Source organism: Manduca sexta, chromosome 8 (genome assembly GCF_014839805.1).
Source record: "Manduca sexta isolate Smith_Timp_Sample1 chromosome 8, JHU_Msex_v1.0, whole genome shotgun sequence".
NCBI classification, from domain to species: Eukaryota; Metazoa; Arthropoda; class Insecta; order Lepidoptera; family Sphingidae; genus Manduca; species Manduca sexta.
This window is the reverse complement of record NC_051122.1, coordinates 9,977,416-10,004,062: the sequence shown is the minus strand read 5'-3', so window position 1 is coordinate 10,004,062 and position 26,647 is coordinate 9,977,416. Positions and strand designations below refer to the sequence as shown.

At 41.3% G+C, this 26,647-nt stretch overlaps 1 protein-coding gene, 36 non-coding genes and 1 pseudogene across 37 annotated transcripts in view; 2 read left to right on the top strand and 36 right to left on the bottom strand.

Annotated features, from left to right (window-relative positions):
- Positions 1-1,472: 1,472 nt before the first annotated feature.
- Positions 1,473-1,591, bottom strand: LOC119188684. The gene has a single exon (XR_005112015.1). It is a non-coding gene; the product is annotated as a 5S ribosomal RNA (ribosomal RNA).
- A 190-nt stretch (positions 1,592-1,781) lies between these two features.
- LOC119188682 lies at positions 1,782-1,900 on the bottom strand. Its single transcript, XR_005112013.1, has one exon. It is a non-coding gene; the product is annotated as a 5S ribosomal RNA (ribosomal RNA).
- A 198-nt stretch (positions 1,901-2,098) lies between these two features.
- Positions 2,099-2,217, bottom strand: LOC119188681. The gene has a single exon (XR_005112012.1). It is a non-coding gene; the product is annotated as a 5S ribosomal RNA (ribosomal RNA).
- Positions 2,218-2,416: 199 nt separating this feature from the next.
- Positions 2,417-2,535, bottom strand: LOC119188680. The gene has a single exon (XR_005112011.1). It is a non-coding gene; the product is annotated as a 5S ribosomal RNA (ribosomal RNA).
- Positions 2,536-2,725: 190 nt separating this feature from the next.
- Positions 2,726-2,844, bottom strand: LOC119188679. The gene has a single exon (XR_005112010.1). It is a non-coding gene; the product is annotated as a 5S ribosomal RNA (ribosomal RNA).
- A 199-nt stretch (positions 2,845-3,043) lies between these two features.
- LOC119188678 lies at positions 3,044-3,162 on the bottom strand. The gene has a single exon (XR_005112009.1). It is a non-coding gene; the product is annotated as a 5S ribosomal RNA (ribosomal RNA).
- Positions 3,163-3,352: 190 nt separating this feature from the next.
- Positions 3,353-3,471, bottom strand: LOC119188721. Its single transcript, XR_005112052.1, has one exon. It is a non-coding gene; the product is annotated as a 5S ribosomal RNA (ribosomal RNA).
- A 191-nt stretch (positions 3,472-3,662) lies between these two features.
- LOC119188779 lies at positions 3,663-3,781 on the bottom strand. Its single transcript, XR_005112104.1, has one exon. It is a non-coding gene; the product is annotated as a 5S ribosomal RNA (ribosomal RNA).
- Positions 3,782-3,972: 191 nt separating this feature from the next.
- LOC119188778 lies at positions 3,973-4,091 on the bottom strand. Its single transcript, XR_005112103.1, has one exon. It is a non-coding gene; the product is annotated as a 5S ribosomal RNA (ribosomal RNA).
- A 196-nt stretch (positions 4,092-4,287) lies between these two features.
- On the bottom strand, positions 4,288-4,406 carry LOC119188777. Its single transcript, XR_005112102.1, has one exon. It is a non-coding gene; the product is annotated as a 5S ribosomal RNA (ribosomal RNA).
- Positions 4,407-4,597: 191 nt separating this feature from the next.
- LOC119188776 lies at positions 4,598-4,716 on the bottom strand. Its single transcript, XR_005112101.1, has one exon. It is a non-coding gene; the product is annotated as a 5S ribosomal RNA (ribosomal RNA).
- A 191-nt stretch (positions 4,717-4,907) lies between these two features.
- Positions 4,908-5,026, bottom strand: LOC119188775. Its single transcript, XR_005112100.1, has one exon. It is a non-coding gene; the product is annotated as a 5S ribosomal RNA (ribosomal RNA).
- A 198-nt stretch (positions 5,027-5,224) lies between these two features.
- LOC119188716 lies at positions 5,225-5,343 on the bottom strand. The gene has a single exon (XR_005112047.1). It is a non-coding gene; the product is annotated as a 5S ribosomal RNA (ribosomal RNA).
- Positions 5,344-5,541: 198 nt separating this feature from the next.
- On the bottom strand, positions 5,542-5,660 carry LOC119188773. Its single transcript, XR_005112098.1, has one exon. It is a non-coding gene; the product is annotated as a 5S ribosomal RNA (ribosomal RNA).
- A 198-nt stretch (positions 5,661-5,858) lies between these two features.
- LOC119188772 lies at positions 5,859-5,977 on the bottom strand. Its single transcript, XR_005112097.1, has one exon. It is a non-coding gene; the product is annotated as a 5S ribosomal RNA (ribosomal RNA).
- Positions 5,978-6,175: 198 nt separating this feature from the next.
- Positions 6,176-6,294, bottom strand: LOC119188771. Its single transcript, XR_005112096.1, has one exon. It is a non-coding gene; the product is annotated as a 5S ribosomal RNA (ribosomal RNA).
- Positions 6,295-6,484: 190 nt separating this feature from the next.
- Positions 6,485-6,603, bottom strand: LOC119188770. The gene has a single exon (XR_005112095.1). It is a non-coding gene; the product is annotated as a 5S ribosomal RNA (ribosomal RNA).
- Positions 6,604-6,794: 191 nt separating this feature from the next.
- On the bottom strand, positions 6,795-6,913 carry LOC119188769. Its single transcript, XR_005112094.1, has one exon. It is a non-coding gene; the product is annotated as a 5S ribosomal RNA (ribosomal RNA).
- A 199-nt stretch (positions 6,914-7,112) lies between these two features.
- LOC119188715 lies at positions 7,113-7,231 on the bottom strand. Its single transcript, XR_005112046.1, has one exon. It is a non-coding gene; the product is annotated as a 5S ribosomal RNA (ribosomal RNA).
- A 191-nt stretch (positions 7,232-7,422) lies between these two features.
- Positions 7,423-7,541, bottom strand: LOC119188768. The gene has a single exon (XR_005112093.1). It is a non-coding gene; the product is annotated as a 5S ribosomal RNA (ribosomal RNA).
- A 185-nt stretch (positions 7,542-7,726) lies between these two features.
- Positions 7,727-7,845, bottom strand: LOC119188767. The gene has a single exon (XR_005112092.1). It is a non-coding gene; the product is annotated as a 5S ribosomal RNA (ribosomal RNA).
- Positions 7,846-8,044: 199 nt separating this feature from the next.
- LOC119188732 lies at positions 8,045-8,163 on the bottom strand (annotated as a pseudogene).
- Positions 8,164-8,366: 203 nt separating this feature from the next.
- Positions 8,367-8,485, bottom strand: LOC119188766. Its single transcript, XR_005112091.1, has one exon. It is a non-coding gene; the product is annotated as a 5S ribosomal RNA (ribosomal RNA).
- A 198-nt stretch (positions 8,486-8,683) lies between these two features.
- LOC119188764 lies at positions 8,684-8,802 on the bottom strand. The gene has a single exon (XR_005112090.1). It is a non-coding gene; the product is annotated as a 5S ribosomal RNA (ribosomal RNA).
- Positions 8,803-9,007: 205 nt separating this feature from the next.
- LOC119188763 lies at positions 9,008-9,126 on the bottom strand. Its single transcript, XR_005112089.1, has one exon. It is a non-coding gene; the product is annotated as a 5S ribosomal RNA (ribosomal RNA).
- Positions 9,127-9,324: 198 nt separating this feature from the next.
- LOC119188761 lies at positions 9,325-9,443 on the bottom strand. Its single transcript, XR_005112087.1, has one exon. It is a non-coding gene; the product is annotated as a 5S ribosomal RNA (ribosomal RNA).
- A 199-nt stretch (positions 9,444-9,642) lies between these two features.
- On the bottom strand, positions 9,643-9,761 carry LOC119188760. The gene has a single exon (XR_005112086.1). It is a non-coding gene; the product is annotated as a 5S ribosomal RNA (ribosomal RNA).
- A 198-nt stretch (positions 9,762-9,959) lies between these two features.
- LOC119188759 lies at positions 9,960-10,078 on the bottom strand. The gene has a single exon (XR_005112085.1). It is a non-coding gene; the product is annotated as a 5S ribosomal RNA (ribosomal RNA).
- Positions 10,079-10,277: 199 nt separating this feature from the next.
- LOC119188758 lies at positions 10,278-10,396 on the bottom strand. Its single transcript, XR_005112084.1, has one exon. It is a non-coding gene; the product is annotated as a 5S ribosomal RNA (ribosomal RNA).
- A 199-nt stretch (positions 10,397-10,595) lies between these two features.
- On the bottom strand, positions 10,596-10,714 carry LOC119188757. Its single transcript, XR_005112083.1, has one exon. It is a non-coding gene; the product is annotated as a 5S ribosomal RNA (ribosomal RNA).
- A 205-nt stretch (positions 10,715-10,919) lies between these two features.
- LOC119188756 lies at positions 10,920-11,038 on the bottom strand. The gene has a single exon (XR_005112082.1). It is a non-coding gene; the product is annotated as a 5S ribosomal RNA (ribosomal RNA).
- Positions 11,039-11,237: 199 nt separating this feature from the next.
- LOC115454124 lies at positions 11,238-11,356 on the bottom strand. The gene has a single exon (XR_003939632.1). It is a non-coding gene; the product is annotated as a 5S ribosomal RNA (ribosomal RNA).
- Positions 11,357-17,934: 6,578 nt separating this feature from the next.
- Positions 17,935-26,647, bottom strand: part of LOC115454120 — a 32,162-nt gene continuing 23,449 nt past the window's right edge. The window contains exons 6-12 of the mRNA XM_037436574.1: positions 26,554-26,645; positions 26,139-26,304; positions 24,902-25,129; positions 21,915-22,054; positions 21,644-21,749; positions 20,566-21,037; positions 17,935-20,105 (exon numbers count right to left, since the gene is read on the bottom strand). Of these exons, the coding sequence (XP_037292471.1) occupies positions 19,422-20,105; positions 20,566-21,037; positions 21,644-21,749; positions 21,915-22,054; positions 24,902-25,129; positions 26,139-26,304; positions 26,554-26,645 (1,888 nt within the window). The 3' untranslated portion in view covers positions 17,935-19,421. The remainder of the gene's footprint in view (positions 20,106-20,565; positions 21,038-21,643; positions 21,750-21,914; positions 22,055-24,901; positions 25,130-26,138; positions 26,305-26,553; positions 26,646-26,647) is intronic.
- On the bottom strand, positions 21,142-21,260 carry LOC115454121. Its single transcript, XR_003939629.1, has one exon. It is a non-coding gene; the product is annotated as a 5S ribosomal RNA (ribosomal RNA).
- On the bottom strand, positions 21,460-21,578 carry LOC115454122. The gene has a single exon (XR_003939630.2). It is a non-coding gene; the product is annotated as a 5S ribosomal RNA (ribosomal RNA).
- Positions 24,174-24,292, top strand: LOC119188755. The gene has a single exon (XR_005112081.1). It is a non-coding gene; the product is annotated as a 5S ribosomal RNA (ribosomal RNA).
- LOC119188754 lies at positions 24,499-24,617 on the top strand. Its single transcript, XR_005112080.1, has one exon. It is a non-coding gene; the product is annotated as a 5S ribosomal RNA (ribosomal RNA).
- LOC115454125 lies at positions 26,358-26,476 on the bottom strand. The gene has a single exon (XR_003939633.1). It is a non-coding gene; the product is annotated as a 5S ribosomal RNA (ribosomal RNA).

The window sequence follows — 26,647 nt, the reverse complement described above, 5'->3', positions numbered from 1 at the left end:
GGATTCGATATATGCACCCTTTGCCCTAGGTTAGTTGTATGCCATATTGCAAGAAGTAAACTTTGCTATACACATATTCAACTGAGGTATAAGAAAATTAGGTAAAGTCCGAGTGCCCTAATCACTCTATAGCGGCGAATCCGTCTTTTTCCAATTGCGGGCGATCTATTCGAAGGATAAGTTCAATAGCAGTATAGGTAAGAGATTCAATATCTGCTATTTACCTATGCGGCTATTATAGCTGTCTGATTATATCGCGCGTGATAGCAAAAAGACGGATATACCCTCGTAGACGGAATAGGACCCTGTCCATTGATTACGTTTGTTTTTTTTTTGTTATCGTATATGTATATTTTAGGATGCGTTTCCATAGGAGTAGCAAGATGAGATGTAAAGAGTAAGCGTTGTTATCAGTTGAAACATTTTAACAGTTGATCTAGTGGAAGCGCATTCTAGCTGTGTATCGTCAATGTCTAAACTACGTGATGTATGAAAATAATGATTTTTCTAAATTCATCTAAGACGAGAAGTCTCCAAGATCCAACTTTTCGTCAATTATGTTATGTTGGTAAATTTGGTAATATAACCCAATGAAATTGGACCAAAATTAATATAATATGAATAATTGTTACATGTATAAGCCGTAATGGGTAAAGTCACCATGGGAAGTAATAAAAGAATGTAGATATTGATTGCAAATTGATATATTTTAAATATTTAAATACAAATACCATACTGGGTTGGCCTTGAGAACTATTTCTGAATTACTAGTCGCACGCAACGTAATGCATTTATAAAAGATGTTAAATTTTAATATTAAAAATCTACAGTTAAAGAAATCAATAATCATACGCAAAAACATCTTTCTTTCCTTATAGTTTTTTTTTGCATCAAAAATCTGTAACGCATTTTAATTTAGGTACTGATTTTATATGTGTACTTCTAGTTTTATTAAGTATAAGGTATCCTAAAATAATTTCTAATCAGTGATATTCGTAAATCTTTGTGACATTTTTTTATACAAACATGTTCATTACGTGTTCATTGCTACCAAAGACTAAACTTGAAGGAAAAATGAAATAATTACTAAATGTCGCATTCTAAAATGCACAAACATGTTGTAAGAAGTAAAAATTATTTTCTCTTGATATCGTTGTCCTTTGTATACTGTTCACTGTTACCTAGTTTTAAATGTAAAATAAAAAACTGTATGTATTTTAAAGTATGAGTTTTAATGCTTAAATTGTAACGAAACTGAAAACAAACGAGTGCGCGACGAGCGACACCCGCACTACACGGTCTGCACGCGCACCGCACACCGCGCACCGCGCACCATCATGTAATATTATATGTACGCACTACGAGTACAACCACACCTATACACATACACAAACCGACTTACACTAACCAAATGCAAAAATATATACATATACACATACACATATACAACAAACAAAACAAAACAAAACAAAAGCCAACATCACGCGGTGTTCCCAGGCGGTCACCCATCCAAGTACTGACCGCGCCCGACGTTGCTTAACTTCGGTGATCGGACGAGAACCGGTATATTCAACGTGGTATGGACGTTGGCGACACCCTCACCATACAGACGGGTCTGCACGCGCACCGCACACCGCGCACCGCGCACCATCATGTAATATTATATGTACGCACTACGAGTACAACCACACCTATACACATACACAAACCGACTTACACTAACCAAATGCAAAAATATATACATATACACATATACAACAAACAAAACAAAACAAAACAAAAGCCAACATCACGCGGTGTTCCCAGGCGGTCACCCATCCAAGTACTGACCGCGCCCGACGTTGCTTAACTTCGGTGATCGGACGAGAACCGGTATATTCAACGTGGTATGGACGTTGGCGACACCCTCACCATACAGACGGGTCTGCACGCGCACCGCACACCGCGCACCGCGCACCATCATGTAATATTATATGTACGCACTACGAGTACAACCACACCTATACACATACACAAACCGACTTACACTAACCAAATGCAAAAATATATACATATACACATATACACATATACAACAAACAAAACAAAACAAAACAAAAGCCAACATCACGCGGTGTTCCCAGGCGGTCACCCATCCAAGTACTGACCGCGCCCGACGTTGCTTAACTTCGGTGATCGGACGAGAACCGGTATATTCAACGTGGTATGGACGTTGGCGACACCCTCACCATACAGACGGGTCTGCACGCGCACCGCACACCGCGCACCGCGCACCATCATGTAATATTATATGTACGCACTACGAGTACAACCACACCTATACACATACACAAACCGACTTACACTAACCAAATGCAAAAATATATACATATACACATATACACATATACAACAAACAAAACAAAACAAAACAAAAAGCCAACATCACGCGGTGTTCCCAGGCGGTCACCCATCCAAGTACTGACCGCGCCCGACGTTGCTTAACTTCGGTGATCGGACGAGAACCGGTATATTCAACGTGGTATGGACGTTGGCGACACCCTCACCATACAGACGGGTCTGCACGCGCACCGCACACCGCGCACCGCGCACCATCATGTAATATTATATGTACGCACTACGAGTACAACCACACCTATACACATACACAAACCGACTTACACTAACCAAATGCAAAAATATATACATATACACATATACAACAAACAAAACAAAACAAAACAAAAGCCAACATCACGCGGTGTTCCCAGGCGGTCACCCATCCAAGTACTGACCGCGCCCGACGTTGCTTAACTTCGGTGATCGGACGAGAACCGGTATATTCAACGTGGTATGGACGTTGGCGACACCCTCACCATACAGACGGGTCTGCACGCGCACCGCACACCGCGCACCGCGCACCATCATGTAATATTATATGTACGCACTACGAGTACAACCACACCTATACACATACACAAACCGACTTACACTAACCAAATGCAAAAATATATACATATACACATATACACATATACAACAAACAAAACAAAACAAAACAAAAAGCCAACATCACGCGGTGTTCCCAGGCGGTCACCCATCCAAGTACTGACCGCGCCCGACGTTGCTTAACTTCGGTGATCGGACGAGAACCGGTATATTCAACGTGGTATGGACGTTGGCGACACCCTCACCATACAGACGGGTCTGCACGCGCACCGCACACCGCGCACCGCGCACCATCATGTAATATTATATGTACGCACTACGAGTACAACCACACCTATACACATACACAAACCGACTTACACTAACCAAATGCAAAAATATATACATATACACATATACAACAAACAAAACAAAACAAAACAAAAGCCAACATCACGCGGTGGTCCCAGGCGGTCACCCATCCAAGTACTGACCGCGCCCGACGTTGCTTAACTTCGGTGATCGGACGAGAACCGGTATATTCAACGTGGTATGGACGTTGGCGACACCCTCACCATACAGACGGGTCTGCACGCGCACCGCACACCGCGCACCGCGCACCATCATGTAATATTATATGTACGCACTACGAGTACAACCACACCTATACACATACACAAACCGACTTACACTAACCAAATGCAAAAATATATACATATACACATATACAACAAACAAAACAAAACAAAACAAAAAGCCAACATCACGCGGTGTTCCCAGGCGGTCACCCATCCAAGTACTGACCGCGCCCGACGTTGCTTAACTTCGGTGATCGGACGAGAACCGGTATATTCAACGTGGTATGGACGTTGGCGACACCCTCACCATACAGACGGGTCTGCACGCGCACCGCACACCGCGCACCGCGCACCATCATGTAATATTATATGTACGCACTACGAGTACAACCACACCTATACACATACACAAACCGACTTACACTAACCAAATGCAAAAATATATACATATACACATATACAACAAACAAAACAAAACAAAACAAATAGCCAACATCACGCGGTGTTCCCAGGCGGTCACCCATCCAAGTACTGACCGCGCCCGACGTTGCTTAACTTCGGTGATCGGACGAGAACCGGTATATTCAACGTGGTATGGACGTTGGCGACACCCTCACCATACAGACGGGTCTGCACGCGCACCGCACACCGCGCACCGCGCACCATCATGTAATATTATATGTACGCACTACGAGTACAACCACACCTATACACATACACAAACCGACTTACACTAACCAAATGCAAAAATATATACATATACACATATACAACAAAAACAAAAACAAAAACAAAACAAAAAAGCCAACATCACGCGGTGTTCCCAGGCGGTCACCCATCCAAGTACTGACCGCGCCCGACGTTGCTTAACTTCGGTGATCGGACGAGAACCGGTATATTCAACGTGGTATGGACGTTGGCGACACCCTCACCATACAGACGGGTCTGCACGCGCACCGCACACCGCGCACCGCGCACCATCATGTAATATTATATGTACGCACTACGAGTACAACCACACCTATACACATACACAAACCGACTTACACTAACCAAATGCAAAAATATATACATATACACATATACAACAAACAAAACAAAACAAAACAAAAAGCCAACATCACGCGGTGTTCCCAGGCGGTCACCCATCCAAGTACTGACCGCGCCCGACGTTGCTTAACTTCGGTGATCGGACGAGAACCGGTATATTCAACGTGGTATGGACGTTGGCGACACCCTCACCATACAGACGGGTCTGCACGCGCACCGCACACCGCGCACCGCGCACCATCATGTAATATTATATGTACGCACTACGAGTACAACCACACCTATACACATACACAAACCGACTTACACTAACCAAATGCAAAAATATATACATATACACATATACAACAAACAAAACAAAACAAAACAAAAAGCCAACATCACGCGGTGTTCCCAGGCGGTCACCCATCCAAGTACTGACCGCGCCCGACGTTGCTTAACTTCGGTGATCGGACGAGAACCGGTATATTCAACGTGGTATGGACGTTGGCGACACCCTCACCATACAGACGGGTCTGCACGCGCACCGCACACCGCGCACCGCGCACCATCATGTAATATTATATGTACGCACTACGAGTACAACCACACCTATACACATACACAAACCGACTTACACTAACCAAATGCAAAATATATACATATACACATATACACATATACAACAAACAAAACAAAACAAAACAAAAACCCAACATCACGCGGTGTTCCCAGGCGGTCACCCATCCAAGTACTGACCGCGCCCGACGTTGCTTAACTTCGGTGATCGGACGAGAACCGGTATATTCAACGTGGTATGGACGTTGGCGACACCCTCACCATACAGACGGGTCTGCACGCGCACCGCACACCGCGCACCGCGCACCATCATGTAATATTATATGTACGCACTACGAGTACAACCACACCTATACACATACACAAACCGACTTACACTAACCAAATGCAAAAATATATACATATACACATATACACATATACAACAAACAAAACAAAACAAAACAAAAGCCAACATCACGCGGTGTTCCCAGGCGGTCACCCATCCAAGTACTGACCGCGCCCGACGTTGCTTAACTTCGGTGATCGGACGAGAACCGGTATATTCAACGTGGTATGGACGTTGGCGACACCCTCACCATACAGACGGGTCTGCACGCGCACCGCACACCGCGCACCGCGCACCATCATGTAATATTATATGTACGCACTACGAGTACAACCACACCTATACACATACACAAACCGACTTACACTAACCATATGCAAAAATATATGCATCTACACATAGACACATATACAACAAACAAAACAAAACAAAACAAAAGCCAACATCACGCGGTGTTCCCAGGCGGTCACCCATCCAAGTACTGACCGCGCCCGACGTTGCTTAACTTCGGTGATCGGACGAGAACCGGTATATTCAACGTGGTATGGACGTTGGCGACACCCTCACCATACAGACGGGTCTGCACGCGCACCGCACACCGCGCACCGCGCACCATCATGTAATATTATATGTACGCACTACGCACTACGAGTACAACCACACCTATACACATACACAAACCGACTTACACTAACCAAATGCAAAAATATATACATATACACATATACAACAAACAAAACAAAACAAAACAAACAGCCAACATCACGCGGTGTTCCCAGGCGGTCACCCATCCAAGTACTGACCGCGCCCGACGTTGCTTAACTTCGGTGATCGGACGAGAACCGGTATATTCAACGTGGTATGGACGTTGGCGACACCCTCACCATACAGACGGGTCTGCACGCGCACCGCACACCGCGCACCGCGCACCATCATGTAATATTATATGTACGCACTACGAGTACAACCACACCTATACACATACACAAACCGACTTACACTAACCAAATGCAAAAATATATACATATACACATATACAACAAACAAAACAAAACAAAACAAAAGCCAACATCACGCGGTGTTCCCAGGCGGTCACCCATCCAAGTACTGACCGCGCCCGACGTTGCTTAACTTCGGTGATCGGACGAGAACCGGTATATTCAACGTGGTATGGACGTTGGCGACACCCTCACCATACAGACGGGTCTGCACGCGCACCGCACACCGCGCACCGCGCACCATCATGTAATATTATATGTACGCACTACGAGTACAACCACACCTATACACATACACAAACCGACTTACACTAACCAAATGCAAAAATATATACATATACACATATACAACAAACAAAACAAAACAAAACAAAAAGCCAACATCACGCGGTGTTCCCAGGCGGTCACCCATCCAAGTACTGACCGCGCCCGACGTTGCTTAACTTCGGTGATCGGACGAGAACCGGTATATTCAACGTGGTATGGACGTTGGCGACACCCTCACCATACAGACGGGTCTGCACGCGCACCGCACACCGCGCACCGCGCACCATCATGTAATATTATATGTACGCACTACGAGTACAACCACACCTATACACATACACAAACCGACTTACACTAACCAAATGCAAAAATATATACATATACACATATACACATATACAACAAACAAAACAAAACAAAACAAAAACCCAACATCACGCGGTGTTCCCAGGCGGTCACCCATCCAAGTACTGACCGCGCCCGACGTTGCTTAACTTCGGTGATCGGACGAGAACCGGTATATTCAACGTGGTATGGACGTTGGCGACACCCTCACCATACAGACGGGTCTGCACGCGCACCGCACACCGCGCACCGCGCACCATCATGTAATATTATATGTACGCACTACGAGTACAACCACACCTATACACATACACAAACCGACTTACACTAACCAAATGCAAAAATATATGCATATACACATATACAACAAACAAAACAAAACAAAACAAAAAGCCAACATCACGCGGTGTTCCCAGGCGGTCACCCATCCAAGTACTGACCGCGCCCGACGTTGCTTAACTTCGGTGATCGGACGAGAACCGGTATATTCAACGTGGTATGGACGTTGGCGACACCCTCACCATACAGACGGGTCTGCACGCGCACCGCACACCGCGCACCGCGCACCATCATGTAATATTATATGTACGCACTACGAGTACAACCACACCTATACACATACACAAACCGACTTACACTAACCAAATGCAAAAATATATACATTACACATATACAACAAACAAAACAAAACAAAAAGCCAACATCACGCGGTGTTCCCAGGCGGTCACCCATCCAAGTACTGACCGCGCCCGACGTTGCTTAACTTCGGTGATCGGACGAGAACCGGTATATTCAACGTGGTATGGACGTTGGCGACACCCTCACCATACAGACGGGTCTGCACGCGCACCGCACACCGCGCACCGCGCACCATCATGTAATATTATATGTATGCACTACGAGTACAACCACACCTATACACATACACAAACCGACTTACACTAACCAAATGCAAAAATATATACATATATACATATACACATATACAACAAACAAAACAAAACAAAACACAAACCCAAAAACACGCGGTGTTCCCAGGCGGTCACCCATCCAAGTATTGACCGCGCCCGACGTTGCTTAACTTCGGTGATCGGACGAGAACCGGTATATTCAACGTGGTATGGACGTTGGCGACACCCTCACCATACAGACGGGTCTGCACGCGCACCGCACACCGCGCACCGCGCACCATCATGTAATATTATATGTACGCACTACGAGTACAACCACACCTATACACATACACAAACCGACTTACACTAACCAAATGCAAAAATATATACATATACACATATACACATATACAACAAACAAAACAAAACAAAACAAAACAAAAGCCAACATCACGCGGTGTTCCCAGGCGGTCACCCATCCAAGTACTGACCGCGCCCGACGTTGCTTAACTTCGGTGATCGGACGAGAACCGGTATATTCAACGTGGTATGGACGTTGGCGACACCCTCACCATACAGACGGGTCTGCACGCGCACCGCACACCGCGCACCGCGCACCATCATGTAATATTATATGTACGCACTACGAGTACAACCACACCTATACACATACACAAACCGACTTACACTAACCAAATGCAAAAATATATACATATACACATATACACATATACAACAAACAAAACAAAACAAAACAAAAGCCAACATCACGCGGTGTTCCCAGGCGGTCACCCATCCAAGTACTGACCGCGCCCGACGTTGCTTAACTTCGGTGATCGGACGAGAACCGGTATATTCAACGTGGTATGGACGTTGGCGACACCCTCACCATACAGACGGGTCTGCACGCGCACCGCACACCGCGCACCGCGCACCATCATGTAATATTATATGTACGCACTACGCACTACGAGTACAACCACACCTATACACATACACAAACCGACTTACACTAACCAAATGCAAAAATATATACATATACACATATACACATATACAACAAACAAAACAAATCAAAACAAAAGCCAACATCACGCGGTGTTCCCAGGCGGTCACCCATCCAAGTACTGACCGCGCCCGACGTTGCTTAACTTCGGTGATCGGACGAGAACCGGTATATTCAACGTGGTATGGACGTTGGCGACACCCTCACCATACAGACGGGTCTGCACGCGCACCGCACACCGCGCACCGCGCACCATCATGTAATATTATATGTACGCACTACGAGTACAACCACACCTATACACATACACAAACCGACTTACACTAACCAAATGCAAAAATATATACATATACACATATACACATATACAACAAACAAAACAAAACAAAACAAAAGCCAACATCACGCGGTGTTCCCAGGCGGTCACCCATCCAAGTACTGACCGCGCCCGACGTTGCTTAACTTCGGTGATCGGACGAGAACCGGTATATTCAACGTGGTATGGACGTTGGCGACACCCTCACCATACAGACGGGTCTGCACGCGCACCGCACACCGCGCACCGCGCACCATCATGTAATATTATATGTACGCACTACGAGTACAACCACACCTATACACATACACAAACCGACTTACACTAACCAAATGCAAAAATATATACATATACACATATACACATATACAACAAACAAAACAAAACAAAACAAAAAGCCAACATCACGCGGTGTTCCCAGGCGGTCACCCATCCAAGTACTGACCGCGCCCGACGTTGCTTAACTTCGGTGATCGGACGAGAACCGGTATATTCAACGTGGTATGGACGTTGGCGACACCCTCACCATACAGACGGGTCTGCACGCGCACCGCACACCGCGCACCGCGCACCATCATGTAATATTATATGTACGCACTACGAGTACAACCACACCTATACACATACACAAACCGACTTACACTAACCAAATGCAAAAATATATACATATACACATATACACATATACAACAAACAAAACAAAACAAAACAAAAGCCAACATCACGCGGTGTTCCCAGGCGGTCACCCATCCAAGTACTGACCGCGCCCGACGTTGCTTAACTTCGGTGATCGGACGAGAACCGGTATATTCAACGTGGTATGGACGTTGGCGACACCCTCACCATACAGACGGGTCTGCACGCGCACCGCACACCGCGCACCGCGCACCATCATGTAATATTATATGTACGCACTACGAGTACAACCACACCTATACACATACACAAACCGACTTACACTAACCAAATGCAAAAATATATACATATACACATATACACATATACAACAAACAAAACAAAACAAAACAAAAAGCCAACATCACGCGGTGTTCCCAGGCGGTCACCCATCCAAGTACTGACCGCGCCCGACGTTGCTTAACTTCGGTGATCGGACGAGAACCGGTATATTCAACGTGGTATGGACGTTGGCGACACCCTCACCATACAGACGGGTCTGCACGCGCACCGCACACCGCGCACCGCGCACCATCATGTAATATTATATGTACGCACTACGAGTACAACCACACCTATACACATACACAAACCGACTTACACTAACCAAATGCAAAAATATATACATATACACATATACACATATACAACAAACAAAACAAAACAAAACAAAAAGCCAACATCACGCGGTGTTCCCAGGCGGTCACCCATCCAAGTACTGACCGCGCCCGACGTTGCTTAACTTCGGTGATCGGACGAGAACCGGTATATTCAACGTGGTATGGACGTTGGCGACACCCTCACCATACAGACGGGTCTGCACGCGCACCGCACACCGCGCACCGCGCACCATCATGTAATATTATATGTACGCACTACGCACTACGAGTACAACCACACCTATACACATACACAAACCGACTTACACTAACCAAATGCAAAAATATATACATATACACATATACACATATACAACAAACAAAACAAAACAAAACAAAAGCCAACATCACGCGGTGTTCCCAGGCGGTCACCCATCCAAGTACTGACCGCGCCCGACGTTGCTTAACTTCGGTGATCGGACGAGAACCGGTATATTCAACGTGGTATGGACGTTGGCGACACCCTCACCATACAGACGGGTCTGCACGCGCACCGCACACCGCGCACCGCGCACCATCATGTAATATTATATGTACGCACTACGAGTACAACCACACCTATACACATACACAAACCGACTTACACTAACCAAATGCAAAAATATATACATATACACATATACACATATACAACAAACAAAACAAAACAAAACAAAAAGCCAACATCACGCGGTGTTCCCAGGCGGTCACCCATCCAAGTACTGACCGCGCCCGACGTTGCTTAACTTCGGGGATCGGACGAGAACCGGTATATTCAACGTGGTATGGACGTTGGCGACACCCTCACCATACACACGGGTCTGCAGGCGCGCTGCGTAAACCGCACATAGTATAATGTATATGAAATGGAAGAGCAAACGAGGGGGGCATAATATTCTACTCATTTGACATCTATTGGACTGTCGGTGTAAGTATCAAGTATCAAGCGTCATGTACACACGTAGCTAAGCATGTAGTTTATATCTTTATTCGAGAGATGGCATTGGTTTGCTTTCTACTAAAGATGCCACGAATAGTGATTTGGGTAATACCGAATAACCGGCCATACCCTCAAACCGCCGAATATTTGCCTAGTTAGTACACGTTTCGCGTGCAGCATGTCCGATCGAATAATTGGCAAAAGTATTCAGCCGGACGGTAACTCAAGAAAGTGATGGAGATGTTAAGTTCCTCCCTAGTAAATTGTAACGTACTTCTAAAAGGTTTATTACTGACTGTCTACAATGCACAAAAAACTGTCCTACTCCACCCCAGCCTGCCACTTCTAAACGAATATTAATTACAATAGTTTAAATTCATAGACATTTTTGCTAATTTATATATCGTAAATTGATTATTCTTCATTATTTTAATGGTCATAAAGAAAATATACTTATATAAGATACATGAAGGTTTTTGTTCCATCACACAAAAAAACTTAAGTAGTGGATATTCGGTTGAATGGGATAAAGATAACTGAATAGGCAGAATACCGAATAGTAATAATAATAATAATAATAAGCCCCCTAAAGTCCAGCCATACGTCCGAGTCGAACACCAGACTCACGTGGGGGGCGGACACGTGATTTTTTTATTTTACTGGCATGGCTAACATGGCTCTGGCAACCCATAAAATATGGAGACACGTTCGATGAGAAAACGATTAGAGTCGCTTCCCGGGGGCGATCGCCGGGGCGCACCTGGAGCCGGTGCTGGGTGCCACAGCATGCGAACCATCGGCGACGAGGAGCTGAACAGGCGGGCTCACGTCGACAAGCATACTACAGCCGAAGACCAGGGAGGGCATGAGCCCCCCACATTTACAGATGAAACAATAGACAAGCATCGCTCAAGAACAACATCTTCATCCTCAACACGTAGCCTATTTCAAACCCCTCCATCATCCCCACAATGGTTTGAACAACCTACATCCCCCTCAACGGTGTCGTTAAATACGCCAGTAGATGTTGTACAAGAGGCAAGCGCCAACAAACCTGTACCCACTGCCGGTAACAAACGCGCGAGAATCAGATGGACGTTAGAAATGAATACCCACATCTGGCGCAACTATCTAATGATCACCAAACTAGGAACTAAGAAGAGAGGCTACCTTAATTTACTACACGACAGATTTTGTGAAAAGTTCAGCAACATTCAAATCCCAAAACAAAGACTGGGAGACCAATGTAGAGCCATAGTTAGAAACAACCTCATCCCCATAAACACACGAAAAGAAATAAAAGAGGAAGTAAGGATTTATCTACAGCAGTTATCACAAGATCCAATTGATACACATACACATAGCACTCAAATTCAAGCAAATAGGAGTAGAATGCAGTGGTCAGATGATTTGAATGAAATTCTGATTAGATGTTATTACGAAGTAACAGAAAATGAAAAGAGCACAACAGCATACAGACAAAAACTACACACTAAGTTTATTGAAACATGCCCTCACCTAAGTCACCTAACAGAACAAAGGGTTGCAGATCAGAGGAGATCGATAATTAAAAACAAATTAGTTAGAAATGATAGACTCAAACAAATTAGAGACAACATTGAAAACCAGAATCAAAACCCTTGGACACAAAACAACCAATTAACGCAGTCTAATAATGAAAACCCTCAACATAGTACAGTAACACGACTCAACTATAATACAACCACATCAACTATAGACCATTCATCTCAGTCAAACACCTATCAACCACTAAACACTACATGCCACGAATATACAGATAACTCAATAGAACAAACAATAACACACAGCCCAGACATTCATTTAAACTTAGAAGAAGACAAAATAGTCAAAGAATTTGATTTCGCTTTAAGAAAATTTAAAGACACTGACCCGACTCTTAGACCGTATATTCCTAAGCAAAAATCTTCCCGTAAATTAGCAAGTATTGTCGATCATATTAACAGCAACATTCTCACAAAATATTTGACACCGGAGCTGGACTTCACCACAACTCAAACAATTATTTACACATCTGCATATACAGCAGCTATATGTAACGGATGTAAAATTAAAGAAATAGGGTACAGCAGACAATATTGTCAACAAAATTATATACCACCATGGCAAAAACGCCTTCAACATAAAATAGAGTCTTTTCGGAAAGCAATAGCTAGATTAACACAATACATAAACGGAAATAGAAGTCTAAAATTAATTGCACATATTGAAAGAGTCAAGAATAAATACAAAACTCATTCCCGATATGAAGAACCTAACCTTACTAACCAAGAGTATTTAGATACATTAAAACAAAAACTTAATGCAGCCTCCAGCAGACTTAGGCGATATGTTACATGCACTCTTAGAAAACAGCAAAATAAACAGTTTATTAACAATGAAAGACAATTCTACAGGAAAATTACAGAAGACACACAACACGTACAAAACTCTACAAACTCTCAACCACCACAAACAGAAGAATTTCATCAGTTTTGGTCAACAATATGGGCTAACCCTATACAGCACACTGAATCCGCAGAGTGGCTTAAAGAACAAGTACAAAACACAGATCACATACCCACGATGGAGTTTCAGGACATACCAATCACAATTTTTACAAAAATATTAAACAAAGCACACAATTGGAAAGCCCCAGGAACTGACCACATACACAATTACTGGTACAAAAAGTTTACCGCCTCACACCCTCTTCTATACAATCATATAAATAATTTTGTGAAAACGCCAACCTCAATGCCCACGTATTTCACCCAAGGTATTACATACATGCTGCCCAAAGATAATAATGATCACCAAAATCCTTCAAAATACAGGCCTATTACATGTTTGCAGACAATATATAAAATACTTACTGGGTGTCTCTCAGAGCTTTTATATGACCACATTATAACAAATAACATATTAGCAGAAGAACAAAAGGGTTGTCGCGAAAATAGCCAAGGATGCAAGGAACAATTAATAATAGACTCAGTCGCCATGAAACATGCCTTTACTAACAAAATAGATATACACACCATGTACATTGATTACCGCAAGGCCTTCGATTCAGTTCCTCACAGTTGGCTTTTATTTGTCCTAACACACTATAAAATACATCCATCCATTGTTACTTTTCTCAACCATACTATGCAGCTCTGGAACACTAAATTAAAAATAAATGGAAGCTCAAATATTCAAACTGAAACTATCCCTATTCGCCGTGGTATATTCCAAGGAGACGCCCTCAGCCCTCTTTGGTTTTGCCTAGCTCTAAACCCTCTTTCTCTAATGTTAAACTCTACACAGTACGGACTCCCATTGAAAGCAGGACAACAACAGCAAAAACTAACACACCTCATGTATATGGATGACATAAAACTCTACAGCCAGACCAAGGAATCCTTACACCAACTAGCAGATATCACACAAACATTCTCTCGGGACATTCAAATGGAATTTGGTATAGATAAGTGCAAGACTTTCTCTATAGAAAATGGCACGATTCAAACAAATAGTTTTATTCTGTCAACGGGATGCAGTATAAATGCCTTAGCAGATAACGAGCTATATAAGTATTTAGGCTTTCAACAGGCACTTGAAATAAACCAGAAACTAACAAAACCAGAACTTATAAAAAATATAAACATAGATTAAACATAATCCTCCGATCCCGATTAAACTCTAAAAATTTAATTAAAGCTATTAACACTTTCGCCATACCCATTTTATCTTACTCTTTTGGGATCATCCATTGGACACAAACCGACCTAAAAAAACTCCAAACTACTATTAATAACAAAATGACAGCCCACAGGAAACACCACCCTAAAACTTGTACACAAAGATTGACGCTGCCCAGAAAAGAAGGAGGGAGAGGATTAATTGATATCACTAACCTACATAATAAACTAATCTCATCACTAAGGAAATACTTTCACACACGTTCTGAACACTCCGAATTGCACAAATTAACATCACTCACAGATAAACGGTTTACTCCTTTAAACCTACACAATCGAAACATACAACGTAATGAACGCACTAAGGATCCCAAAACTAAAATCGAGGAATGGAAACAGAAGAGCCTTCATGGGAGACACTGGCACGACCTACAGCAGCCACATGTCGACAAATCAGCGTCGAACGCATGGCTGCAGAGAGGCGAGCTATTTCCAGAAACTGAAGGATTTATGTTAGCCATCCAAGATCAGGTGATAGAAACCCGGAACTATCAAAAGCATATCATGCGCTTACCTAACCTGCCCACCGATATATGTCGTAGATGTCATGGCAGCTCTGAAACCATTCAGCACATAACTGGAGCCTGCCGATCCATAGCACAAACTGACTACAAACACCGTCATGACCAGGTCGCAGCTATAGTACACCAACATTTAGCCCACAGATATAAATTCATTACAGAAAAATGCCATATTATAAGTACACACCCACTAATGTCCTGGAAAACACAGAAGTTAAAATTTATTGGGACCGCACAATCATCACCGACAAAACAATCCACTTCAACAGGCCTGACATAACAATTTTCCATAAACCCAGTAAAACTGTTTATCTCGTAGATATAGCAATTTGTAACACCCACAACATCGTAACTACATACAATGAAAAAATAGCAAAATATACGGACCTAGCAATAGAACTCAAGACACAATGGAACGCAACTACAGTTAAAACTTTACCCATAGTAATTTCTTCCACCGGCGTCATACCTAAGTCACTCCATGCTAGTCTCTGCACCCTCAATATTCACAACTTTACCTTCATCCTTCTACAGAAAGCCGTAATTCTAAATACATGCCGCATAGTCAGAAAATTTCTATCTCTTTCGTAATTATTTTCATATGCACTTGGCTTAGGCCCGTGCTAACCGTACCTCCGGATAGGAGAGATTTAAAAAATAAAAATAAATAAATAATAATAATAATAACTTAACTTTATTGCAACAAAAAGAACACAGAAATAATAACATTACGAAGTACATAAACAGTAATTGGCATATCTGAGTTTAAGCATTTCAATTATTGTCAGGGGTCCCCAAACTAGGCTATGCCTGTATCTTGGGATACCTATAATGAGAGTCAAAAACTCATGAATAGCCGATAATGCAAATTACAGACAAATAAAAACAGTTATTCTAAAAATAATAATAATAATAAACAAACTAAAATCTACAAACGCTTTTATACTTATAACAAAGAAAAAAAAATAAAAGATAAGTATCTCTATACAAACTTGGCAAACATAGGTACTTGGATAATTATACAACTTTCATTGGTATTTAAATGTACAATGCTAAAGTAATACTAGCCATGGTTGCCAAGAAAAAACCAAAGGGAAACAAAAAAAAAATAGATAAAATGAGATCAATTTCTATCAATTAAGTAAGTAAGTGAGTGGTGCCCCGCATCGGGGGCAGCAGCAGTAAAACAACAAGCAAAAAAAAAAAAACAGTTAGAACTTTAATACAGTAAAGATTCAGTGTCAGTATAGTCTAGGGATATTAACCAGTCAGTAATTTTCTTTTTAGCTTCGCGCACAGAGCAATGTTTGAAGTTACATTTTTTGACTGCGGTGTTATATATATTCGCTCTTATGAAAAAGCCGAATCTGCGTGCGAAGGATGAGTGTATATATGGTAGTGTAAATTTGAAAACCCTTTCTTGAAGCATTACCTTGTAGGTGGTGGTGCCGATAATGTTTTTGTGCATGTATAGAGTTAGCCTGAGGATGAAAAGTTGTCGCACCGTGAGGATTTGAGCTTCTTTGTAAAGGTCAAATGTTGAGTATCTGAAAGGCTTTTTAAGCATTGTTTTCAACACAGACCTTTGTGCTCTTTCGACGTTCAATAGGAACGTTTTTGCTGCACTGTCCCAGATTGTTATACAGTAGATTAGTATCGGTTGACTGATGGCAAGGTAAATTCGTTTTAGTAGTTCTTTGTTGGCAGAGTCCCGAAGTTTTTTGAGAATCGCAGCTGTTTTTCTAATGCGTTTAGAAACGTTAAGTATGTGAGCTTTAAAGTTGCAGTTCTGGTCTAGCATAATTCCCAGGTACTTAATTACTTCAACGCGTTCGATTGTATAGCATTCGCAGTTGCCTTGGAGAGCATAGTAGCTGAACATTCCTTGCAAATATTATTATAATAATGTCTAAGGGATAATTGGTGAACGGATTAAGTACCTTAGAAAGTTAATTTGGGTTAACAGCAAACAGTTTACTTAGTTCTTGTAATTAGGTAAATTTAATGAAATGTTCATCTATTAGTGTCTGAAGAAAAACAAAGAGCAATTTCACTTAGACACGTATTCGATATTTACCAATTAAGGTTTTTACTGTGAGTGAGTGAGTGTGAGTTTTTACTTAAAATAAAATAAATCAAATGAAACACGATGATTAAGTACAAAGTTTTATTGTAACAGATCTAAAATCAACCACACGTTCGACTAACAAATGCTTAAAACGCGGAACTTTCTAAATAATCTACAGAATACAAAATTTAAAATCAACCTAACAAAACTACGCAAATATACTTTAAAAATAAATCCGGCAACTAATTAACTTTGGTCTATTTAACATATTTAAAATCAATACAAACCTGTTTTTAAAAGTGTTATTTAAAACATAAATAGAAGTGTCGTTTAGAAATTCTTAGTGCTAGCTATACTAAAATCACAACAGTGGAATGCTTTGTGCCGCTTAGCCTAAAAATCACATAGCCTTGCACTAAACTAAATACAACTAAACAAAATGAAAACCGATGAATCTTTGGACTCTAATTTAAAACCGATGTGAAATGTTAATTATGGCAAATGATTTAGCATCGTCGAATTACTATTGTTTTGGGATACTAGTGCGCTAATACAGTCTAGTTGATTGACTACTTTGATTATATGAACACGTGACCCGAGTGTACTCAGTAGGACGCCTGCGTCCTTTGGAAGTGTACTCGATACGTCGTTATATTTTTACGAGCGGGAAAAAAAACTGAAAATCAAAATGGTGCTAAGAGATTATGATTTTTTTCCCAAACAAAATTAAATTTAAATGATACTTGGACGCTATAAAACTCGCAACGTGTCACTTCCCGAGTGCACTCATACGTATTAATCGGTACAGGCGCGCCAGTATGTATATACGCATATAAAAATTGACAACTTTGTACCGGTCACAATTATTGTCGCTGCGTCACAGCAAGATGCAGTATCAGACAATGTAAGCATTCAATGCTTAAATATTGAATATATTGTACTTTGGACTGCGTTAGGATTTCTAAATCATAATTTTATCCCGGGAATGGGTATGGCTCAGTTTTGGGCTGACAGTTTGTTAGCGCTCAGAACGCCTGTCAAGAAAAGCGGAGCAATTCAACAAAGCTAGAAAATCAGTTATTATTTAATCATGGATTTGCACGGAAAAAAATATGAAAATTTCCACTCCTGCGCCATGTTGATCAAGTTGAATGGAAAAAGAGATTTTTATTTATACAGTATTAGTTATTATCGCTACGCTCGGTTCCCTTACTCCACTCTAATTGACAGACATCCTTACTCAATACTACATTCAGCAAAGGAAAAAAAACTACACCCGAAGACTTAAGCTTCTTATTAGATATCTATCGTATTTGGTGTAGTTGAAAATTCTGAAGTACGAAGAATTTTAAAAGGGGTACCTTTATTTATTTATTTTCCTGAATGTGGCACTAGTTTTTTGTAAATAATGCTTAAACTTTTTTATTGTTTGTTCGACTCAACTTGGCTATGTTGCTACGGCCAGCCGAGCTCTCCTCACGCTCGCCTGGAAATTTCAGCTTAACAGTCAGTCAGCCCAAACTCAGCCGCTAGTCAGGCCGGCAACCACGCCCTAAATTATAGATGGACAAACTAGTCCTTGTCAGTAATCTCCTCATTAAGTACAGACAGGTTCTCTTCAGATATCTTTTCGAGACATCCACAAGTCAGGGACGCTAAGTTATTAGCCATATCTTCCTCAATCTTCCGCTCCAGTAGTTCGAAGTCGTCATTATCCTGGCATTTGAGGCACTCATCCGAAGACGAGTCTTGGTAGCACATCACATTCTCTATATTCACTTCGACCTCATCTTTGTCATCCTTCATGGCTAGTGACGGACTACTTATGCTCATAAGCCTAGACTCTTTTTTGATGGGAACGAATATTTCCGACTTTGGACGTGCTCGGGCGTTCTCCGTCTTGATTTTAGGAGTCGGCGCTCGCTTGTCTTTGGGGAAGACGCGTTGTATCCGCTCCTCGATGAGGGATATGCTGCGTTTGAAGACGACGGTGTCTTGGGGACGATCGTCACATCCGTCGATGGCGTCACGTGACTCTGTGTCCGAGTTGTCGCAACGGAAGTAGATGGTGTCGCAGCCGTTCTCCTGTCGCACCTTAATGAGGCAGCAGTCGTCCTCCTTCTCGCAAAGGATCTCGTGAAGTGAGCCGTGTAAGGGGATCAGCTTTACTTTCCCGCCGAAGTTCTCTTGCATTTGCGTTGACAGATCGTCGTCGATGTACAAGTCCTCCGTGCTTCTAGCTTCCTGCAAGTGTTTCTGTATTAACAAAATATTTTGTAATGTTTTGTCTTCTCAATTGTTTTTTTTTTGTTTAGGAATAATACAAGAAAAATACTTGGGGCACTTTTAAAAAGAAATTAGTACTATGACTGGGTATAATGACTCAAACTTCAAAGTAACAAGCGTAATACGAAATGCATGCAGTACTTTGCAATTCAAACATTTCAGTATTGTTTTAGGACAATAGTTGCACCAAATAGCAGAACAACTTCTGCGTCATTGAATGGCAAAAAAAAACAATCAAAATTAATCATTTGTAAGCATGTCCTAAAAATCTTATTCTGATTGGTCCATTGTTGCGATAGATTTAAAAAGATAAGCATCGTTTATTGATATTAACGGTTAAAGAAATATCGATTATCGGATATACAAATTATCCGAAACATTCGATATTGAAGCCTCAATTCCTACACAACACAATATCGGCAACACCCACCTGAATAGCATTGAAAGCCTGACATCGTTTAAGCGAGTTGACGTGCATGTCTTCGGTCAATGTGTCCTCTAAAGATACGTTAAGCTTCTCCTTGCCACCAGCGTTATTGTCACATATCGTCACATTCACACAATTATCCAACACTTGCAGACTATTCTCTCCCGATCGGCTGAACGTAATCTGCAACAATGGCTTGTTGTTCCCGTTGATTTTCACCCTCGAGAATGACTTCACCGGCTCTTTTTTTAATGTTTTTTCCTCCTCTGGTGTGTTTAGAGATTCTATGATGTTCGCAACTCCTTTGTTCACTAAATCTTCATTCTTATTGAGAGTGGACGCCGTGGATGTGTCGTCAGATATCTCGTGGAGTAGATGTTGAAACTCTTTGCGGATTAAATCGCGTATGAACTCTTCTATGCTTCGCGTATCCGTCGCCTGGTCTGTTTTGCTTTGGGATTTATCATCGCTTGATCTGGAAATAGTAAAAGCGTTTTTAAGATTGGAATGTATAAAAAATATCGATGATGAAAATAATGTTCGGTTATATTTGTGTAAATTTGTTCAATTAGCAAAAAAAGCCAACATCACGCGGTGTTCCCAGGCGGTCACCCATCCAAGTACTGACCGCGCCCGACGTTGCTTAACTTCGGTGATCGGACGAGAACCGGTATATTCAACGTGGTATGGACGTTGGCGACACCCTCACCATACAGACGGGTCTGCACGCGCACCGCACACCGCGCACCGCGCACCATCATGTAATATTATATGTACGCACTACGAGTACAACCACACCTATACACATACACAAACCGACTTACACTAACCAAATGCAAAAATATATACATATACACATATACACATATACAACAAACAAAACAAAACAAAACAAAACGCCCACATCACGCGGTGTTCCCAGGCGGTCACCCATCCAAGTACTGACCGCGCCCGACGTTGCTTAACTTCGGTGATCGGACGAGAACCGGTATATTCAACGTGGTATGGACGTTGGCATTTGCCTGTTCGTATTTTTCTATCTTTATCGGTTTATGACGTCACAGAATATTTTTATACTTACCCGCTAAATGAATCTCGCCTTTGTAAACGCTCTGCGTCGTATGGACCCATCTTCATATTCTTTGCGACGGTGTCACGCACCTGGCAGTATTGATCCCACTGACCACCTGAAACAAAGTAATCGTTGTCACAAACATTTACAAGGATTTTTTGTATCTTAATAATATAGCAAAGAAGTTTTTCCTGAGCACCGTGTGTATTATTTTTTTAGTATCGTTATGCCCTTTACTTAGACGCTAAAAGTACAAAGCATAATAAGCCTTATATCTCACCATTTCTACTACAACTGTTTGGCGATGAAGGAGGCACTCGGAAAGCTTTGGTCGGCGACTTCTTTGCATTCAGCTGCGGTAACGACTTTTGGAACGTATCGACGCAATGTGAGGCTGGCTTAACTGCCGGAATGTGAGATCTGAAAATAAACAATATAAAATCGTTGAACTAAATTGATAAGAAATACTTAGTAGTCATGTTAATTTTATCATTGAGATAAACATTGATCATGATATGCGACCAGTTAATACGCTGTGTTAGTCGCCAACGTCCATACCACGTTGAATATACCGGTTCTCGTCCGATCACCGAAGTTAAGCAACGTCGGGCGCGGTCAGAGAGTCTACTTCGAAAAACGAAATCCGTAGTTTCGGATGACGGATCGTACATTTTGTTACTACGAAGTGTTACGGATCCGATGACGGATTCGACAACGGATCCGTAATCGGATTTTGACACTTATGTCATTTTTTACTTTCGTCGACCGCACTATGAAAACCATAAAATATATCGTTTCTTCGTTCGGATCTAAGCGTCAATTTTACGAAAGCTCTAAGCCTTTCGTTTGATTTTCGTTTGGTACTCCAGAGGTTTTAAAATTGCTCAATAACTCCCGTGTGAAGAATTGTTGCAATAGGAAAGTGCTGAGCGAAGTTGGAAGCGTCTCTAACTGCGTAAAACCTTCGTAACATGGAATTTGTAAGAACTTATAGGACTTTGCCACCCCTTTTTGAAATCATCTGCGAGGATATAGTTCCACTAATTCCTCCAAAGAACATATACGGGGAATTGATACTACCACTAAGGTAAGCTACAGAAGAAATATTACTTTCCACCTTTCTCAAGAACCTAGCTGGTATTAGTATTGTAGTATTCTTAACGTCTAAATGATTTTGTTTTTGTTTTTTCACAAGCCATTAATGATTTCTCATTTTTTCATAAATATGTAATTCCAGGCAAATGTATGTGGGTGCATTGACGGCACTCATATAACCATTAGAAAACTTATGAATTTTATGGCATCCTTTGTACAAAGTGCCTATGACTTTGAATTTATTAGACTTTAAACATAATATGTTTTCTTGTTTCAGAATCAAATAATAAAACATTATTACAATCATTTTTATATTTGTTTTTTATTTTTTTTATTCATTTCTTTTAACTCTCTCCAGTACTTCTTTTTTTTTCAGTTCAGTTAATGCGAAGGACCCGATTAGAGGTCCGCCTGTGTCGCTGGGTGTACTCGTCATCGTACTCTCCTTGAAACTGTTAGGTGGAATCATAAGAAAAATGTTAATTATTTATTGTAAACATCCTAACACAGGGTACATAAATATATGGGTTCTTATTCCTACTGGGATGAAAAATAATAAAATAATAGAAAGATTGAATAAATTTTACCATAAAAACCATTGTGTATATCGATGGGCAAAACTAATGATTTCTTTAATAGATCAAACCAAAAATTTACTTGTTATTACACAATAACTGCCTTTACAATGAAAAAGATCATTTGTTTAAAGCGAGTAAATAACATTTTAATAATAAACTTACCAATACAATCAATAATTTTACTTGTAAATTACAATTCCAATTTGTTGTGATTTTCGCCAATCAACTTATCAATGTCCATCAATTGTCAAAAATTCTAATATTCCACAGATTAAAACATAATGCAATAAGACCGTAGATTGCATAATCAGTAAAAATATTTATTATTTTGTCCTTAATAAACATTTAGAGTTATGAAATAATAGATAGATTGCAGAAAACCTAATTAGACATCCAATTTATATGTTTTTTTTACAAGAATGCCATGATAGGTAAAAAATTACGGTTTTTGAAGATACACATCTCTAATCCGACACAATATTTTCATTCGAACGATTGTTTATGGTTCCGAAAGTAACGATGACGGATCCGAAGTAATTTGGTAGTAGGGTTAAATCCGAAGTTCGTCGTTTCTTCGTTTCGGAACGACGTTTCGATGTTCGTTTTTCGAAGTAGGGCCTCAGTACTTGGATGGGTGACCGCCTGGGAACACCGCGTGATGTTGGCTTTTTGTTTTGTTTTGTTTTGTTTGTTGTATATGTGTATATGTGTATATGTATATATTTTTGCATTTGGTTAGTGTAAGTCGGTTTGTGTATGTGTATAGGTGTGGTTGTACTCGTAGTGCGTACATATAATATTACATGATGGTGCGCGGTGCGCGGTGTGCGGTGCGCGTGCAGACCCGTCTGTATGGTGAGGGTGTCGCCAACGTCCATACCACGTTGAATATACCGGTTCTCGTCCGATCACCGAAGTTAAGCAACGTCGGGCGCGGTCAGTACTTGGATGGGTGACCGCCTGGGAACACCGCGTGATGTTGGCTTTTTGTTTTGTTTTGTTTTGTTTGTTGTATATGTGTATATGTGTATATGTATATATTTTTGCATTTGGTTAGTGTAAGTCGGTTTGTGTATGTGTATAGGTGTGGTTGTACTCGTAGTGCGTAGTGCGTACATATAATATTACATGATGGTGCGCGGTGCGCGGTGTGCGGTGCGCGTGCAGACCCGTCTGTATGGTGAGGGTGTCGCCAACGTCCATACCACGTTGAATATACCGGTTCTCGTCCGATCACCGAAGTTAAGCAACGTCGGGCGCGGTCAGTACTTGGATGGGTGACCGCCTGGGAACACCGCGTGATGTTGGCTTTTTGCCATTTTTGTCATATAAAATTGTTACCAAAAATAAAAATATATTATGTTCCAACCCTGTCCAATTCTTCTATTAATTTTCTTGCGGATTCATTATAATTAGTGCTCCCCATACACTCGAACAATTACAGCGCTTGTGCCAAAAATTGAGCGAGCTACTGCCAGCCCTGGCTCACACGAGTTGAAGTGGTGGGTATCAGAGGGGAATAGTCTCGTAGCTAATTATTCACTGGGCAACAAGGTATAAACGTTGGTGGTAATAGAATAATATAATTATTTACCTATTATCTTCAGGCAGCGACATTGACCGGCCAGTCTTCTTGTTTGCTTCGTAGATCCATTTCTCGTGGATGGCCACCAACGGCTTCACATGAAGATTGGCTAATATTTCGTCTTCAATCTTGTATTTAGGATTGCCTCGATTCGAAGTTTTATATGCCCACGAGTTGGTTCTCTCGCGCGGAGTGTCATCCGTTTCTGACGATAGAAAATCTAAAGGCGGCTCGACCCTGAAACAATAAAAGGTAAAAGCATTTGATTGTTTCCTAATATTAGTAAGGCTGGAATAATTTGAAAGAAACAAAAACACACTAACAAAGTTACCTGTGCGCCTACTAATAACGACTTAGCAACGACCACTACACGCTCCATTAGAAACAGGGCCCTTATTCAATAGTTACAGGGGCATGCACCAAGAATGCAATGAGGTAGTTTTAGGCATATCCGTCATAACAGGGACAGGGAATTGCTTAATTTCGTGGCATTTTCGAGTACATAGAATCTACTATATCGTATTAAACTGCTGGCTATTTAACTGGTACTCCAACCAATTATTTGGGAGCATATTCGATAGAGTATGGGACTGGTATTTAGTCATATTATATTCAATATGTTTAACTCATGGTTCCGCCCGTGTTAGCACCCATACCCGGGATATTATGTAGCGTACAACACTCAGGCGGTTATATTATATAGCTTTCTATTGTACCATATTTCTTTATATAGTATTCTATTATAGTGAAACAATTTTCAAAATCGGTTGGGTAGTTTTTGGGTTTACCCATTACAATAAAATCAATATTTGTAACAATTTGGTTAAGGCGATACCTCAAGGTCCATTTTCATACATTTTGTTTCGGCTTTAATCTGGGTAACTAAACAAGTATTGGCAAGTAAAGAATTTAAATTCACGTCTAGTTAGTGATTAGTTCTCGCAATTGAAAGAAAAATGTAAATATAATTAATAATCATGGATATTTCTGCCTTTAAAATTTCGTCATATTAAATTGTAAAGGCCGAAATATCCATGATTATTAACTATTTTTACGTTTTTCTTTCAACTGCGAGAACTAATCACTAACTAGACGTGAATTTAAATTCTTTACTTGCCAATACTTGTTTAGTTACCCAGATTAAAGCCGAAACAAAATGTATGAAAATGGACCTTGAGGTATCGCCTTAAGAAGAGTCACTTTAAAAGATACTTATTGCTTACCCAAAGTTTAATGGTTCATATACCTTTTAAGTCCAGTGTAGCTATCCCTTATTGTATCTACACTCTCAGCTGAAGTTTCTTCGGCCTTTTCACGTGTTGGCGAATTACTTTCAGACACAATTTGCTTCTGAGGCACGGCGTATATCGATGTAGCAGGAGTTTCGGGCGCTGAATGTACGTTTTTAACTTCTGAAAAAAGGCATGAAAGTTTCAGTAAATAAATAGAAAATAAAATAGCAAAAAGCCAAAATCACGCGGTGTTCCCAGGCGGTCACCCATCCAAGTACTGACCGCGCCCGACGTTGCTTAACTTCGGTGATCGGACGAGAACCGGTATATTCAACGTGGTATGGACGTTGGCGAACAGTGAATTGAATTTTGTGATCTAAATCAACTTCTCAACTATGACGTCATTATCTTAAATAAACATTTACACACCTGATTTATTATCAGTCTTGATTGAACCTCCATCATGTTTGTCCGAAAAACGATCGCTAGCGCTCAAATCACCTGACAACCATGCGTTTTTCCT